The following is a 16,832-nucleotide window of genomic DNA, read 5'->3' as shown; positions in this document are numbered from 1 at the left end:
ATACCATTCATTGAGAATCTAAAGTTGTTCCGACATGACATTAATATTTTATTATTTTTTATTCTATTTATTTTACTTTGTCTATTGATTTTTGGTTGCCACGGGCCGCTTGTTTGACATGCCTGCTTTAGATACAATTATGCACCGTCGAATGAAGCAGTGTATACAACGAAACAATAATAATGTTGTTTAATGCAGTCGATAAAGACGCACTGTTAATGTTTATATTTCCTCGATACCTTTGTAGATTTTTGATTAGACTTGTATGTTGTCGGAGTCCGACCGATACTTAATTCCAACATCTAATTCTAGTTTCTCTCGGTGTATTCTTATGATTAGATTTTTTTCCTTATTATTTCGTTAAACGTGTATACTCTTCAATTTTCTATTGTAACCTTTCAAATTCCATTACAACATAATATTATTTTCCTATTTAATTTAAATGTTAACATTTTTATCAAATATCTAAGCAATATAATGTTAATTTATGATGATGGAATTAATATTATAGTTTTAATCTAAGAAATAAATTATTTTGTTCATAATTTTTTTAATGCAGAATATATAAATTGATTATCATGAAAACAAAGTTGGTTTTATTTTCGTTTTGTGTATAAAATTTTTTACAAATAGTTCATTGATAATTTTTTTTATTTAGATTAACAAAATGAAATGGAATCGTACCGCAAATATAATTCAAGACATCATGACTCACGTCATCACAAGCATCACAAACATAAACATCGTCATCATCACTATAGATACGATGAAGAAAATTATGAAACGCATCGTGGTCATCAGCGACATCATAACCGTAGAAGCAGTGATGAAGATAGTGATTATGATCATCACAGGATTCCATCATCAAGAGTTGAAAAACCTCCTTCACCAATGCACCTTCAACCGATTCGAAGACCAACTACTCCACCACCACCCCCTCCACCGCCACCACCAGCTGTACAAGTTGTTGAAAAGCCAAGGGAACGTAATTGGAAACTTATGGCTGATCCATTTCTTGGCAAAGCGACCACAAAAATTTATCGATATGATGGTGTCGTACCTAATGATTCCTCTTATCCTGAATTGATTGTTCAAGATCCACGGACATTCAAATCAAAAAATAAAACTATAACATTGCCCATTGAATTGACCGTACCTAAGTTTAAGGTATGTATATAATATAATTCTTGAAAACTATCATATTATCAATTATAAATTAGCCAACAATATTTTATACTTATTTTGCATTAATTCATAGGCAATAAATACTTAAATATAAACTATATTATTAAAACTTATATAAAAGTAGATTTCTTTTAAATTAAATTAAAAAAAATACCTTCCTATCTATATAATTCTAAAATAAAAACCAAAAATATTTAATTTCCTCAGTTATCCATCTAAATATATACCTGTGTAAAATTGTCTATTACATTTTGAAAAAGATTAAATGTTTATATTTAAAGATTATTTTAATTAATTTTGTTATGAATTACCTAGAAGTATTTGAAAAATTGCATGAGGTCATCAACGAAGAGACTGAATATATTAATATTATTAAAATAATAAGTCTTATAAGCTCTGCATTTAATTAAAGTTAATGTAAAGAATTAAAGACAATTTGATGAAACATAATCTTGTTAAATTAAAATTTTCATTCTACAATATTTTTATTATCAAACACATGTTTTATTTTTAATTAATGAAATTGGATAGAAACTATTTGTACTATGATAAAGATTAAAATAGATAACCACAGGGATAACCATAATAATATAAGTAATGGTTTTAAAAATTATGCATAAATATTATCAATTAATTTCTAGTCTTTATTTTTGTGTATCATAATTTAATCATAGATTTGATTAACTTATGATTATACATACTGTTATAAAATATAATTTATTGAAATTCAGATGTTCATATTTAGATTGATGTCTGACTATTATTTAAAACATTGTAGATGTATAGTTATAATTATATATTATATATACCTAATACATATCATAAAGTAAATGTATAACTTAGAGAAGAGTATAATAAAAATAAGTATTTCTTGTATAAATTTTTTTATTTATAACTTTCAAGTAATTTTTTTTATGTAGTAAATCTATTTCCAATATGAGTAAATATTATTTTGTTTGCAGTATATTTATTTATTGCAAAATGTTTATGCAATTGTTTTCATCAACAATACACTATTTAACAATGATAGATACATTTTTTTTTCATTGGTATCATGCCTAAATTATTGATAAATATTCCTTGTGTTTATATTTATTTTATTTAATTCTACTTGTCATGACAAGTTTTGGTTTTTTCATGATTTGGATTAGTGAATATTTTTCTTTCCCGGTGTAATTAATTTTAATATTGTTGTTATCCTTATGGATGCTATGTATTTGTCTTCAAATTTTATAATCTACTACCAATTGAGTTCATAATTCTAGAGCCACTGTTAAATTATTATATGCATTGTCTTTTTACGAAAAATATTTTCATTTTTAAAAGTATAATATTTAGTAAAATCTTGTGACCTAAGGAATCTTGTTTTATGATTTAAAATAACTTGGGATTTTCTGGCAATAAATTAAATATTTCTTCATTCATACCTACATGGTTATATGTTTCTACTAAAATGAATTGGAAAAACATAAAAATTTTGTCGAAAATTTGAATAATCTGAAAATTGCATGGATATAACTAAGAAAACAATAAATTACAAAACAAAATTATACTATGGAATACGTTAAGTTTTTACATACATAGAATAAAAAATGTTGTTTTAATTATAAAATAATATCTTAGAATATGATTTTTATTTCTATGTACATACAATTAAAATAATTTGCAACTGTCAAAATTGACTTGACTATGTAAATACATGCATTTCAAAACTATTGTTTTATATTAAATTTAAAATAATTTTCAGCTTGATAAAAACTACACTGGCCAACGACCTGAAGTTGAAATAACTTTTTCTAATTTAAATGATAACATTGATAAAGTTTTTTTAACTGATTTGGTAAGTAAATTAATTTAAATTAAGACTAAGTATAAGTAGTCAATATTATAAATTAATTATTAATTGATGTTCATCCTGAATATGTTTTTGGATGGTTAAATATAATTTTAGTAATTTTTGTACTAGTAGTAAGTACATTATATGCTTCAATTTTATTTTAGTTTAAGAAAAAATAATTTTATTAAAGAAAATTAGTAATAATATTATTTAATATTTATTATTATTATTAATAGCCGTATGTTAATATATATTAATACTTAATTTTAATATAATTCATAGGTGGTCAAATTTGGGAAAATAGATTTATTACAAATATTTTACCATCCTATCACCAAGAAACATTTGGGCTTAGCTAAAATAATTTTTGAAGAAGCAGCATCGGCCAAGTTATGTGTTCAAAGGTTAAATGAAACATCTGTTATGGGAAAAGTTGTTAATGTTTTTTTAGATCCTTTTGGTAAGTTTAAAGTTAAAAACAGTACTCATTTTTGTAAATGTTTTCTTTTAGTAAAGTAAATATTTAAAACTAATTTTTTTTTAAATTGTAGCTACAGAATGTAAACTAATGTTTGATAAGATGACCGAAGAAAAATTAAAACCTCCACCAGAAGTACTTAAAATAAAACCACTTCCTTCATCTAATCGAGATCGAAGGTCTGTTAAATCAGTAAAATCCAAAGAAGAACCTCCTACTGTGAAACCACAACCAGAAGAAAAAACAGTCCCTCCTAAAATAGAAAACTATAAAAATTATAATTATGACTATACTACTCCTTCGCCAGCTACCAGTGATCTTCCATCAGAACAAAGTTATAGTAGTGGATATAATAGTATGAATGGTACTCCTGGATATAATGGAACCTTCCCCTATCCCTATAACAGGTATAAGTTTTTTATTGTTTATAAATTAATTAGGTAATACATTATTTATTTTATGAAGTTCTTCGTTATTGGTTTTCATTATTATTTTTTTTTTTTAAGATATCCTGTTCCCCCTGTACCAAGTAATCATTGGTGGGGAGAATCTAGTCCTGTAGCACCTCCACTACCTTCCACACCAGCGCCAACACCAACTCCAGCTCCAGTACCAGCACCAGCACCAGTATCAGCATCTAAGTTAGATTCTGAAGCACAATCAAAGTTGGATTTAGATACAAGAATTGAAATGCTTCTTAGTGGCATGTCTTCTCAAGGTGCTAGTGTAGAACCTGCATTTTTATCAATTGTAAAGAAAGATTCTGATGTATCAGAGACTATAGAAGATACCATTGATGATCTGAGTTTAAATTTACCTCCACCCCCAGGGATTAACGACAATCATTCTGATTTAGACGAAGAAAAAAATAGCAATGAAGAAGAGATATTACCTCCACTTTCTTATCCCCCATCACCATTTTTGTCAAATGATATTTATTTAAATTGTTTTAAAAAAGCTGCTGAACAATTAAAAATTACAAGAGAAAAAGAAAAATTAGAAGCAAAAAGTTTTTTAAATAAGTCAATAAGAAATGGTAATAATAATTAATAAAAACTATACTAAATCTCTTTTATTTCAAATAAATTTGTATATTTGTTTGTTTTAGTTATAAGTAAGACTATGCATGATTCTCTGCATAGTGATATCAGTTCAAGTGATGATGAAATTATGTTAGGAAAAAGTCCCAAAGGAAATACTCCTGATGATGCAATGAGTTTGTCTAGTTTATCATCTCGTGATGAAAAAATTGTTGAAAATGATCCTAATATTTTATTACCTCAATATCCTCCATTACCAAATTATCATCCTCATGGATATTACTATCCACAAACGTTTAATAATCATTATGGCTATCAATATTTCCCATATCCGCCTAATTATCCTTATGGTCCACCATTGCCAAGACCAAATTTTTATGAATCAGAACCTCCACGCGATAGACATGAAAATAGAAATTTTCCAGAAGAACTTAAAAAGTAATAAATTTAAATTCTATATATATATATATAATTTTTTTCAATTAAAATACTGTGCATTTTTATTTTAGAAATTTAATGAAAGCCGTGTTGATGGAATTAAGAATTATAATTAAACGTGATATAATGAAGAAAATGGGAACTACTGTTGCTTTTAATGCTTTGGATCAGTGGTGGGAAGAAGCTGAAAGACAGTCAAAAGTAATATTTTATATACCTGAATATATTCGATATATTTTATTTATTTTTAAAATTTTTAGTCATCGAATGTTTCTAATGAAGAGTCTAAATCTGCTCAACCAGCTCCTAACCTCAATAGTATATTGGAAGCTGGAACAGAAGGCTTAGAAACTTTGGCTCTAAGTGGTTTAGGTCTAGGATTCCGAGCTGCTATTCCGAAAATGCCATCTTTCCGTGTAAGCTAATATGATAATATGATTAATATTAATATGATATAATAATATATTAATAATAATATATTATATATATATATATTATTATTATATAATAATATATTATTAATATGATAATATACATATATATATATTTCTTGTATATGTATATTTCTATATGTAATGTTTATATTAATGTGATTATAGTTTTTTATTTATCGATATTACTTTAAATCATTGAAATATTAAAAGAAATTTTTTTAAATTTTTACTGTAGCTAATTACATTGATAGGGGTATGTGTAGGCATGCATTATATTGTATATAAAAAGTGGGGTCTTAATAATTAAAAATAATTTAATGACTGAATCCAATATAATAATAATCTAAACTACTTAAGAGAAAGAGACACTCATATATTCTGCATTTGTGTGGTGGAGAGTATAACAGTATTTTACTATGAAAAGTCAAAAATGGCATCTTGGTTGATTGTAAAACCTAATAATAATACCCAAAACTAAATTTAAAAAAAGAGTATATTTTTTAAGTAATTTTTTTTTTTATAAAATTTTTTCTTTACTAAGAAATTACTTTATTATAAGATTATGAATTACTAAAAAAAAAAATGCTATAACTTCTTTGTTAGACTATAAGATAAGATAAGATATGACTTTAACTCCAAAATATTCTCCGCTTTAAATTAAATTATTTAATGTTATCCTGTGATGGCTTTCAAATATTAAAGTTTTTAATTAAAATTTCATTATATTTTAATCAGTATAAAAAAATGTTATGATTTATCATTATAAAATCAAAATATTGATTCTGTTGTATACTGGTAATAGGTATGTATTTTTGTATTAATAAAATATTATTTAATTAAACTAACCAGAGAAAAAAGAAGGAACCATCACCAAAGAAAACTAATGAACAAGAAGATAATGGAAGTGATCAAGAAGAAATGGTGATAACTTCAGACAATGAAGGGAAAGATGTATGTTTAATATATATATATATATATATATATATATATTCTTTAATTTATTTGTAATTTAAACATTTATTATTTATTTATCTGAAGATTGATGATGATGAAGTGACTAGACCTACTTTTGCGGAACGCAAACGTTTAGGAAGGGAGCTGTTTGATAGTGATAGTAATTCTTCTACTTCTGAATTATCAGCCCATAGTTCTTCTTCTGAAGAATCTAGTGATGATAGCTCTAGTAATGAAGACTCATGTGATGGATTTGTATGGAAAAATAAACTTAAAAAATTATGTAAATCAATGACAATGGAAGATTTTGATAGGGTCAGGTAAGAAAATAAAATAATGCATTCTCAAATTAATGATTATTTTATATAATATGTATAATTAAAAACATATTAAATTAAATGATGGTTTTTGAGTATAAGGTAATTTTTCAGGGAGTTGACACCTACTGGAAATGAAACTCCTATGGAAATAGATGCATTATCAAGCTCTGATGAAGAAGGATCATTTGTGAAGTATAAACGTGATGATAAAGCTGTGAAACGAAAGATTGAAGATAACAATTTAGATGAACTCATTGAATCCAAAAAACGTTTATTGAATGGAGCAAAGGTACCTCCTGAAGAAAATCAAAGTACAGTATTTTCAGATCACTCATACTGTATGCCTGAACAGGTGTATAGTCCACCTCCTATATCTGATTGGGAGACTGAGGTGAATATAGCTGATAGAACTATGACAATTCAACCAGTTGGTGAACTAAAAGTACAAGAAGTTTCGCCAAAGAAATCAAAACTGCCTTTAGCTGTCAGGGACAGTAACAAAATTGAAAATATTGATCAATTAACTCTACAGAAGCATCGTGATAATCAAGTTAAAACCAAATATTTCAATAGACGAGATATAGTACAAGAGGCAACTGTTCTATTTGAGTTTCTTACTAAGGGTATAGATGTGGAAGATCTTAACTATTTGAAACAAAGTTATGAATCATTGTTATCCAATGATACTGTGCACTACTGGTTAAATGAAACACATTGGGTCAACCATACAGATATCCTTTTAATTACATTAATTTTTACTTAAAACATATTGATCCAGGTTTTTTAATGAGTACAAAAAATTGAGTTGTATAAAAACTATTTTTAACATATAAAAAAATAATACTATTATACAAGTAAAGTATAATATGAAATAGGATTTATAATTAGTTCTCAGTAGTTAAAATTTAAGAACAACTTAATATAATTTAGAACAGTTGAGTTTAAATGTTAAGTTTAAAACTTAGAATCTTTCTTAACTAGTTTTCTTTAATCTCTCATTAAGACTTGTTTTGACTTTAGGTTAAACTAATTTTGATACCATTTTGAAATAAGTAAAATAAAAATTATTTGTATTCCAGAATGAATAGTTTTTTTTTAACAGTTTAGTACTTGTATATAAAATAAGTAAACATAGCTATACATAATCTAATTTATTATTATTATGGTAACCCTTTATTTGCATAATTTATTCAAATATAAAAAAATATCTTTCCTAATAGAAACCATAGAAACTAACTCATAGAATCCAATAAAATTATTTAAAAAATTCAGTTTTATAATCTAAGTACTCGATTTGACTCAATTTTAAAAAATGCACTTCCATGCATTAATAATATTTTTAATGAGCTTATATTTTTATAATTTATATTATATTTATTAATGATAATGATAAGTTATAGAAGTTATGAATACTTCTTAATGATTATGTAGAATTAAGATTTTCCTTAATTTATAAACACTGACTGCAGTACCAAATCAGCTTCCTCGAAAAAAGAAGAAAGATGAATGGAAAGTGCATGATACAGGATGTGCTAGAACGGAAGGATATTATAAAGTAGACAGTAAACAAAAAGCTAACCATAAGGTAACTTTTTACTGTATATACTTTATTTTTATTATTTGTACTATGAATAATATGTATAAAATATAGATGTTGAATAGTTTAGTTAAGTCCATCTATATTCTTAACCATACATTTTACTATTATACCACTAAAAGAATTTTGCTGTTATTATTTTAGTATAAGAAAATTTAAGTTTCAACTTTCAAGAGACTATAATCCTTTTAGATAGAAATTGATTAACCTTACATTATATCTTAAGGTTGACTGTTAAAGTTAAATATTATAAACACAGTCGAGATTCGACGAACAAGGATATTGTTGTACGCTTGTACGTACATACAGTTGTTGTAAATAGTAAATATAAATAATAATATGTATCAACCCTATATTAATTATAAATAGTTTACAGTTATCCTTAATATAATACATTCATATTTATGATGAGGCGGCAAAATATGTGTGCCCTCGGTGATATAACAACTTAACATTATAATGTTATGATTATATCAAAATAATATTTCCACTAGGTATTTTAATTTCCAATATTGAACAAAAATTAAAAACACAAGTAATTTCTACCAAATAAAAAAAATGAACAAAAGTATACAGTATGTAAACGCTTACTGAGAACACTCAATATCTTTGCGTAGAGACCTAAAAATTTGAATTCTGATTTTTTGTTGGTTTTTATGACATAAAAATGTGTATTTTTACGAGTTTTTAACTTAGACACGCTCAAGCGCAGTACAACTTTTTTTTCTTAAATGACAACCACTAATTATTTTTTGCCTATTTTTTTTTTTATGAACTCTGGTAGTTAAACCAACTTTCTAAGTCCAAAATTGATCAAGTTACAGCAATTTAACCAAAAAAACTGTAAAATGGGCGCGATTTAAAATTTTTTTGACTGTAACTTTGAAAATAATTATTCTAGAATTGTTAAGGATTGATATTTTCACTCTTATTTATTAAAGTGATATTTACACGTTTTTATAATTTTATCCACTGCATAATTTTCACTTTAATTTGGGTATGTATTATAACTTATAGCAGAAAAAACGTAAATAAACAGGTACCTATGTTGTTTATTTTGTGACATTTAATGGATCTATTGGAATTTATCAATAATTAACAATAAGTTTAATTTTACTCAAGTTACAAGTTTATTCATTGATTAATTTAACTTATAAATTGTTCAAATTGTTGTTCTCCGTGAACATAACATTATTCAGCGCGCCGCATGAATTCTTTATTTGTTGCAGCAGTAATTTCTTCATCAGCCAGTTGATTGCAATGATATTTATGATATTTTAAATTGGAATAGAACCGTAATCTAATACTTATCGTATTTTATCAAGCACTATAAAACTAAACATTAGGTACCTCCCTTAAAGTAAATGTTTATCTTTATGACAATTTGATACAAAATTAAATACGATGAAATAAATATAAAATGTTTATTTATACAAACTGATCATTTCATATTTTTCATCGTCCAAACACGTGTGTTACTCTGTGATTAATATGAATCATTCCGAAAAAGTTGATATGTTATTTATTTATTGGGAGTGTCAAAAAAATGCACGTCGTGCAGCACAAACTTATGCTCATCGTTTCCCATTTATGTTTATTAATTTTCTTTATGTTACTTTAGATAATTTTCTAAGTTAGTTTTTGTTGTTTTTGGTAATTATTTTAGATAGAGAACTTTCTGCCCATAATTTTATTCATAACTTAGAAAGGAATCTTAAAACCTATGGTTCATTTTCTAAAAGGGTAGACAATCAACAACGAAGACGAAGTGATACTTTAGGTGAAGAGGTTGAGGAACAACTATTAGTCTATGTTAGAGTAAATCCCAGAGCTTTTACACGGCATGTTGGCAGAGAGTTAGGAATATCTCATACCGCAGTTTGTAAGTAAAAATATATAAAATGCATCCATATCGACCTTCAGCATTTACGTTAGGGTGATGCAGATCGTACTTACTTTTATTGCGTGGTTTATGACCGCTATAGATGAAAATCAATTTATTTTAAATTCAATATTATGGACCGATGAATCTAAGTTTACTAATAACAGTGTTATTATTAAACAAAATAACCGTTACTAGGATAATCAAAATCCACACTGGACATTTGAAACCAATAACCAAAGTGTTTGGGGAACTAATGTTTGGTGTAGTTTAATTTGTAGTAAATTGCTTTGTCCATTTTTTTATGATGGAACTCTCAATGGTAGACTATATCATAATTTTATATTAAATTAATTACCGATGATGTTTGATGATATTTCTTTAGCTATAAGAGAAAATATTATTTTTCAACATGACGGTGTTCCAGCTCACGATGCTCACATAGTTTATGACTATTTAAATGAAAAGTTTCAAAATCGATGAATAGGAATTTACGGGCTCATTGAGTGGCCACCACGATCACCTGATCTTACGCCACTAGATTTCTTTTTATGGGGTCACTTAAAAACAGTAGTGTATGCCGACCCTCCTATAAATCTTCAACATTTAAAAGACAAAATAACAGGAGCATGCAATCAACTGACTAATGAAGAAATTACTGCTGTAACAAATTAAGAATTCATGCGACGCGCTGAATCATGTTTTTTGTTCACGAAAGACAACAATTTGAACAGTTTTTACGTTAAATTAATCAATAAATAAATAAATTTGTAACTTGAGTAAAAATTAAACTTATTGTTGATTATTGATAAATTCCAATAGGTCCATTAAATGTCACGAAACATCACTTTAATAAATAAGAGTGAAAATATCAAGCCTTAACAATTCTAGAATAATTAATTTCAAAGTTACAGTCAAAAAAATTTAAAATCGCGTCCATTTTACAGTTGTTTGGTTAAATTGCTGTAACTTGGTCAATTTTGGACTTAGAAAGTTGGTTTAACTACCAAAATTGATTAAAAAGTGGTTAAAATAGGTGGTTGCCATTTAAGAAAAAATAGTTGTACTGCCCATGGGCGGAAAATATCAAATATCTTTTGAGTCTATTTAAGTTAAAAAAATTAAAAACTCGTAAAAATACACACTTTTATGTCATAAAAACCAACAAAAAATTAGAATTCAAATTGCAGGTCTCTATGCAAAGATATTGAGTGTTCTCAGTTAGTGTTTACACACTGTATTATTGCATTTATTTTTATTTTTTAATTAACAAGGATTTTAAATTAAGGTATATAAACAATTTTATATTTTATATATATTAAACTTTATAATACTATGAATTTCAACCATAATTATTTTCAATATTAGTATTTTGATATGAGGAAAATCAAATTGATATTGATACAATAGAAATAATTTAAATTAATTAAAATCATTCAATGTATATCCAATATAAATACTCATTTTAAATAATAATTAGATTTATAGTCTTATAATTATATTAACATGAATATTTTCATTTTAGTATCACTTTGGACATACAATAGCCCAATTAAATCGTATTACCGAGCTCAAACGTGTTAAAGAATCTACTGGCAAGATGTTGGCTCTTTCTCGTGAAGCACGTAGTAACCAACGACGATTATTAACTGCTTTTGGGTCTACATCAGATAGTGATTTGCTCAAATTTAATGTTTTAAAATTTCGTAAGAAGCAACTCAAATTTGGAAAATCAGCTATACATGATTGGGGATTGTTTGCAATGGAGTCAATTGCAGCTGATGAAATGGTTATTGAATATGTTGGTCAAATGGTTCGTCCTGTAGTGGCTGATTTACGTGAACGACAATATGAAGCTACAGGCATAGGTAGCTCATATCTGTTCAGAATAGATTTAGATACTATTATTGATGCCACCAAGTGTGGTAACCTGGCAAGATTTATTAACCACAGTTGTAATGTAAGTTTTTTATTATATTAAATATATCACTTTTAAATTATTAACTTATTACTTTTCAAATACTCAAATATTACTTTTAAAATCATAAATATTCTGCATTGTTAATTTTAACGACGCCCAATATTTTTATAAATTCTTCTCTTATTATTCAAAGTATAGAATTCAACTTTTATTTTGATTAAAAAATAAATAGTATCAACTGCTATGGATAATAATTCACTTGTAAATTTCCAATTTTCAATTAATTTATCATGATATACCAGAAATATTTTTTTTGTTGATTACATTAAAATTAATATAATATTGTACTCAAATTGTTATATACTAACTGCTTACTTACTCTGATATGCATTCTTATTCAGCTTGAAATATTTTTTATTATTTTTTTATTAAGATAAAACCCTCAGCAACATAGATTAATTTTACGTAATTAATGACAATAAGTGAAGTTAATATTAGTATTTTATATGATTTTAAATTTATTTTGAGATTTTTGATTGTAGATTGGCAGCATTAATGACTGATGATCCTGGTTGTTGAGAATTTCAGCAGTTGTTTTGGAGAATTTATGTTTTGTTCTGGTGATGTGGTTTATTCGGTATTCTATTAATATGTGTTTTATGGTGACTTATACTCCGCATGTTGAATAAAGCGAGGGTAAGAACTTGGAAAAGATCTTGGATATTAGATGACTGTGTGAGATTTTCTGTGTCAGAAGTTTTATTATTATAATTTTATATTCTCTAGATATTTCGATAGGAAATATCCAATTGTTTATGTTATATTTTAGTTGATTTAATTTAGTGTGGGGTGAAGTCCATTTTTGGTATCTTTTTGGTTGGCATTTGCTTAAGATTATTATTTATACAAGGTGATTTTATATGTGATAAACGTTGAAAGTTGATTGTGGTTTTGATGGTGAGGCCAACATAATCGTTTTCTTTTATGTTCGAGTTTCTGGATATCCAAAACAATTTTATTTTGTAATTGTTATTATTTTATAGAATATGAATTTTGTTTTATATATCTATACTTATATCTGATCGGTTTTTTTGTATTTTCGATATTATTAATTGTGCTTAGAGATTCAGTGAATTTGATGGTTTTTTTAAGGTAATGTTCAGTTATTAACGTAAGTGTTTTAAATATTTTGATGGATTTTATGTTAAAATTGAGCAGAAATGTGGAAGTTTGTACATAGATTCCATGTTATTCCATATAACTGTAGCTCTGACTTCATTTTTATTTTTGAACTTATCTGTGTACATTTTTTTATTTGTGGAATTTTATATTAGGTAAAAATATTCTTGTTTATTATAAGGAAAAGATGTATTGTTTTTTTTTTAATGTTGGTTTTGTAGGGTTCTTTCTATGGGGGTGCCAAATTTGGCATGATTTCGAGATTCTTTTTTTGTAATAATTTTTGTATACTCGGCGCACGTTAAGATCATGACCAGTCGCGCATTCAAAACAACTTTGATAACCTTCAACCTTTCAATAACCTAACCTCGCCATAGTATACTATATATAGTATTTATAATCAATGGTAGGACGTTTCGACATTTGTATATGTAAAGCTTCACGCAATTACAGTCTTACAATTGATTCGAAACAATAGAACTCACTACACCATGCTGTTAACAACTTTTGGAATAGCGTTGTATAACTGTGAACAGATGTTTGGGGAAAACCAATGAAAAATTTTCTGCGTGTAACGGATGCTTAACGGTCCGTCTGGTTATGTTCTTAACGTGCGCCGAGAAACATAAGGAATTTTGGTGCCTATAAATGAATGGAAATTTAGGGTGTGTAAGGTAATTTATTATTTTAATTTGTGGTTTAACGTCAATTTCAGTCTTATGTTAAGTAGAGGTGTACCAGCTAGGTTGTAAATACTTGGTCAGTATATGCCCATTGACATCAAAAGTCCCAAGTTGTGTATAATATCAAGATTTTTACTTAAAGATTTGTTTGCAGTTGCCCACATGAATGATCTATTATCAAATTTTAAAAGTATCAGAGATTTGTACGTTAGCCTGTGAAAAACATTTTGATAGTGATCTACTTTTACGTGAAATGTTCTTGTTTTCAGAAAATTATTAATATAATTAAACATTTGATTTAAGCTAATGACTTTGGAGAGATTGTGTAATATATGCAGTTTTCATGTTGTGTCCTAACTTAGGATTAGGAACTTGTAACTCTAAAAAATACTCAAATATGCACCTAAAAATAACTGTATATGCGCTAAAATATGCCCAAAAAAAATTAAATATAATAAATATGTAGTAAAATTAAATATTTATTTTATTAGAATTTATTTATAATAAACACTGAACAAGTTATCAAAATTATTGGGTTCCGATATAGGGATTATTTATAGTTTATTGGATTATTTATATCTTCACAAAAATTATAATTGGTAGCTTGTAGATAGCATATATATTTTTTTTTATTTTTTTTTCGATCGATTCAAGTGTGTACATATAGTATAACTTATCAAGTTATACCATATATGTATCTATAGTTTTTATTTTAAAAATTGAAAAAATTGTCAAAATATGCAAAATAAACATAATAATTTTAAAATAAGCACATTCCTGCAAAATCTATCAAATATGCAAAAATATGCACATTCAAATTTTAGATCTGATATCATGCCACCGAGAATTTCACATTCTTCTATTTTTAACAATAATTATCAAAAGTATGCAAATGCTAGAAGTCCCTAAGCCTAGTCATAAGCTTTTGTTATGTCTAGATTTATCATATCTAGGTATTAATTTTTGGAGAGTTTATTTTGTATTTCTGTTTATATTTTGGATAAACAGTTTTGTGCCGTTATTTTTTTTTAATCCACATTGTTCAGGTGTGAAATAATTAGATTTTTTTAAGAACCATATTAAATATAGATTTACTATGTTTCTAGGATTTAACATAAGGTGTCTAAAAGTAAAATTGGGCATTATCTTTCAAGGGAGAACAAATAATAAATAAATTATAATAATTATAATAATAACTAATAAATAATTTATCAAATTATGAAAAAGTAATATTTTCAAAATATCAGTAAAAACTATTACTATATATCTTTTTGATTTATTATAGTAAAAGTAATTTTCTAGTTGATTAATTATTACATTTATATAAGGGTGATCAACTATTTCTAATTGTTGAATTAACCTAACCTAGCTATTATGATATAAGCTAGGGATGCCCAGAGGGAGAGTAGTGGGAATCATTGCCCCCTTTTATTTTTCATGTCAGTTACAAAATTAGAAATATTTTTTATATAATGCCGGTCCTGGTTATATCATATTAGGTATATTTGATCAAATGAAGTTATTAAATGTTTATATTTCATTATGTTTTTCTTAAATGAATTTAAATTTTTGAATTAATTGTAAAATTATATAATTATTAACTTAAATTAGTCTTAATTTTTATAATATTATTGATGATTATTATGAAATATGGGTAGATGAAAGTAGTAAATCTTCTCATGGCTAATATTTATTTATTCATTTATTTACAAATTTTTTTGCCTCCTTCCCCGAGCTAAATTTTTGCATGTGTCCTTGTTATAAGCATATTTGATGAAAAAGAGAAAAAAAATTATGTACATTACATTAAATTTGTACGTACATCTTTATCAGTCTGTTTAATATTAATAGAATCATATTTTTGTTTATAATTATTATTCCTATATATAAAAATAATTTAAATTTTAAACTTTATTAATTTATAATTTAAAATATTTTCCCAATGATTAATTAATTATTACTTAGATTAAAGTATAAAATATGATCCAAACATAAGTCACATTTTATTAATATAAATATTTTCAATTTCAGCCTAATTGTTATGCCAAAATCATTCAAATTGAAGGGCAAAAGAAAATAGTCATATATAGCAAACAACCAATTGGTGTAAATGAAGAAATAACTTATGATTATAAATTCCCACTCGAAGAAAACAAAATACCATGTTTGTGTGGTACACATTGTTGTCGTGGAACGCTCAACTAGTAGCAGAATCTTTATTATTAATACATTTTAAATATTGGACATTATGTTTGATAACTATTCTTTAAAAATCTTACGCGATTTTTATTAAAATCAATGCGACTGATGTACAATAACTATTTTGCATCACTTCAACCAATATGAAGCGTTTGCAATTTTTTGTATTATATTATGAAATGTACATAAAAAAACTGTAAAATTATTTATTAAACATTTATTATTAATATAATAATACCGTGTTTAAAGCTAAAAATTATGTTTTTATCTATCAAGTAAGAAAAACAACATTCCCAAACATATTTCAAATAAAAATTTTTATTGAAAAATGTTTACATATTATGTACTGACTATGACCGACCAAAAAAGAATTTGGTTCAGTTTATGCTAAAATAAACAAATGCATTTGATCAATGTCAAAACAATTTGGCAGAAATGAAAATTATAATTACTCTGAACATGGAAAATTATTTTAAGAATATTAGTTTTAATTTTAAATAATTTAATGTTAAATGGTGATCTATGTGGAAGTTTGATTAATTAATTAATTTACTAACTAATTGATATTGTTTGTACTTATATATTTGGTGGCCCGCTCTAAGATAATTATTTACCAAAGTGGTCTGCTGAGGAAAAAAGGGTTTAGACATCACTGACAGATATGGTGCGATGTCGCTTACAAAAA

The 16,832-nt window shown here is 25.9% G+C and overlaps 1 protein-coding gene across 2 annotated transcripts; it reads left to right on the top strand.

Moving 5' to 3' along the window:
* The first annotated feature begins 550 nt into the window (after nt 1-550).
* LOC112691833 (histone-lysine N-methyltransferase SETD1) lies at nt 551-16,359 on the top strand. Of its 2 annotated transcripts, XM_025566243.1 has the most exons (16): nt 551-589; nt 659-1,167; nt 2,933-3,025; nt 3,305-3,482; nt 3,574-3,907; nt 4,007-4,536; nt 4,609-4,978; nt 5,050-5,179; nt 5,239-5,394; nt 6,262-6,363; nt 6,451-6,686; nt 6,798-6,975; nt 7,039-7,417; nt 8,147-8,271; nt 11,691-12,125; nt 15,980-16,359. In XM_025566243.1, the coding sequence occupies exons 2-16, from the start codon at nt 673-675 to the stop codon at nt 16,151-16,153; spliced, it is 3,915 nt and encodes a 1,304-aa protein (XP_025422028.1). In that variant the 5' UTR covers nt 551-589; nt 659-672; the 3' UTR covers nt 16,154-16,359. The 2 variants fall into 2 exon arrangements, with proteins under 2 accessions (XP_025422028.1, XP_025422027.1); XM_025566242.1 differs by having other exon boundaries at nt 6,798-7,417.
* Nucleotides 16,360-16,832: the final 473 nt, after the last annotated feature.

Source organism: Sipha flava, unplaced genomic scaffold (assembly GCF_003268045.1).
Source record: "Sipha flava isolate LNK unplaced genomic scaffold, YSA_version1 67_pilon_pilon, whole genome shotgun sequence".
NCBI lineage: Eukaryota > Metazoa > Arthropoda > Insecta > Hemiptera > Aphididae > Sipha > Sipha flava.
This window is presented reverse-complemented; position numbering and strand designations above follow the sequence as displayed.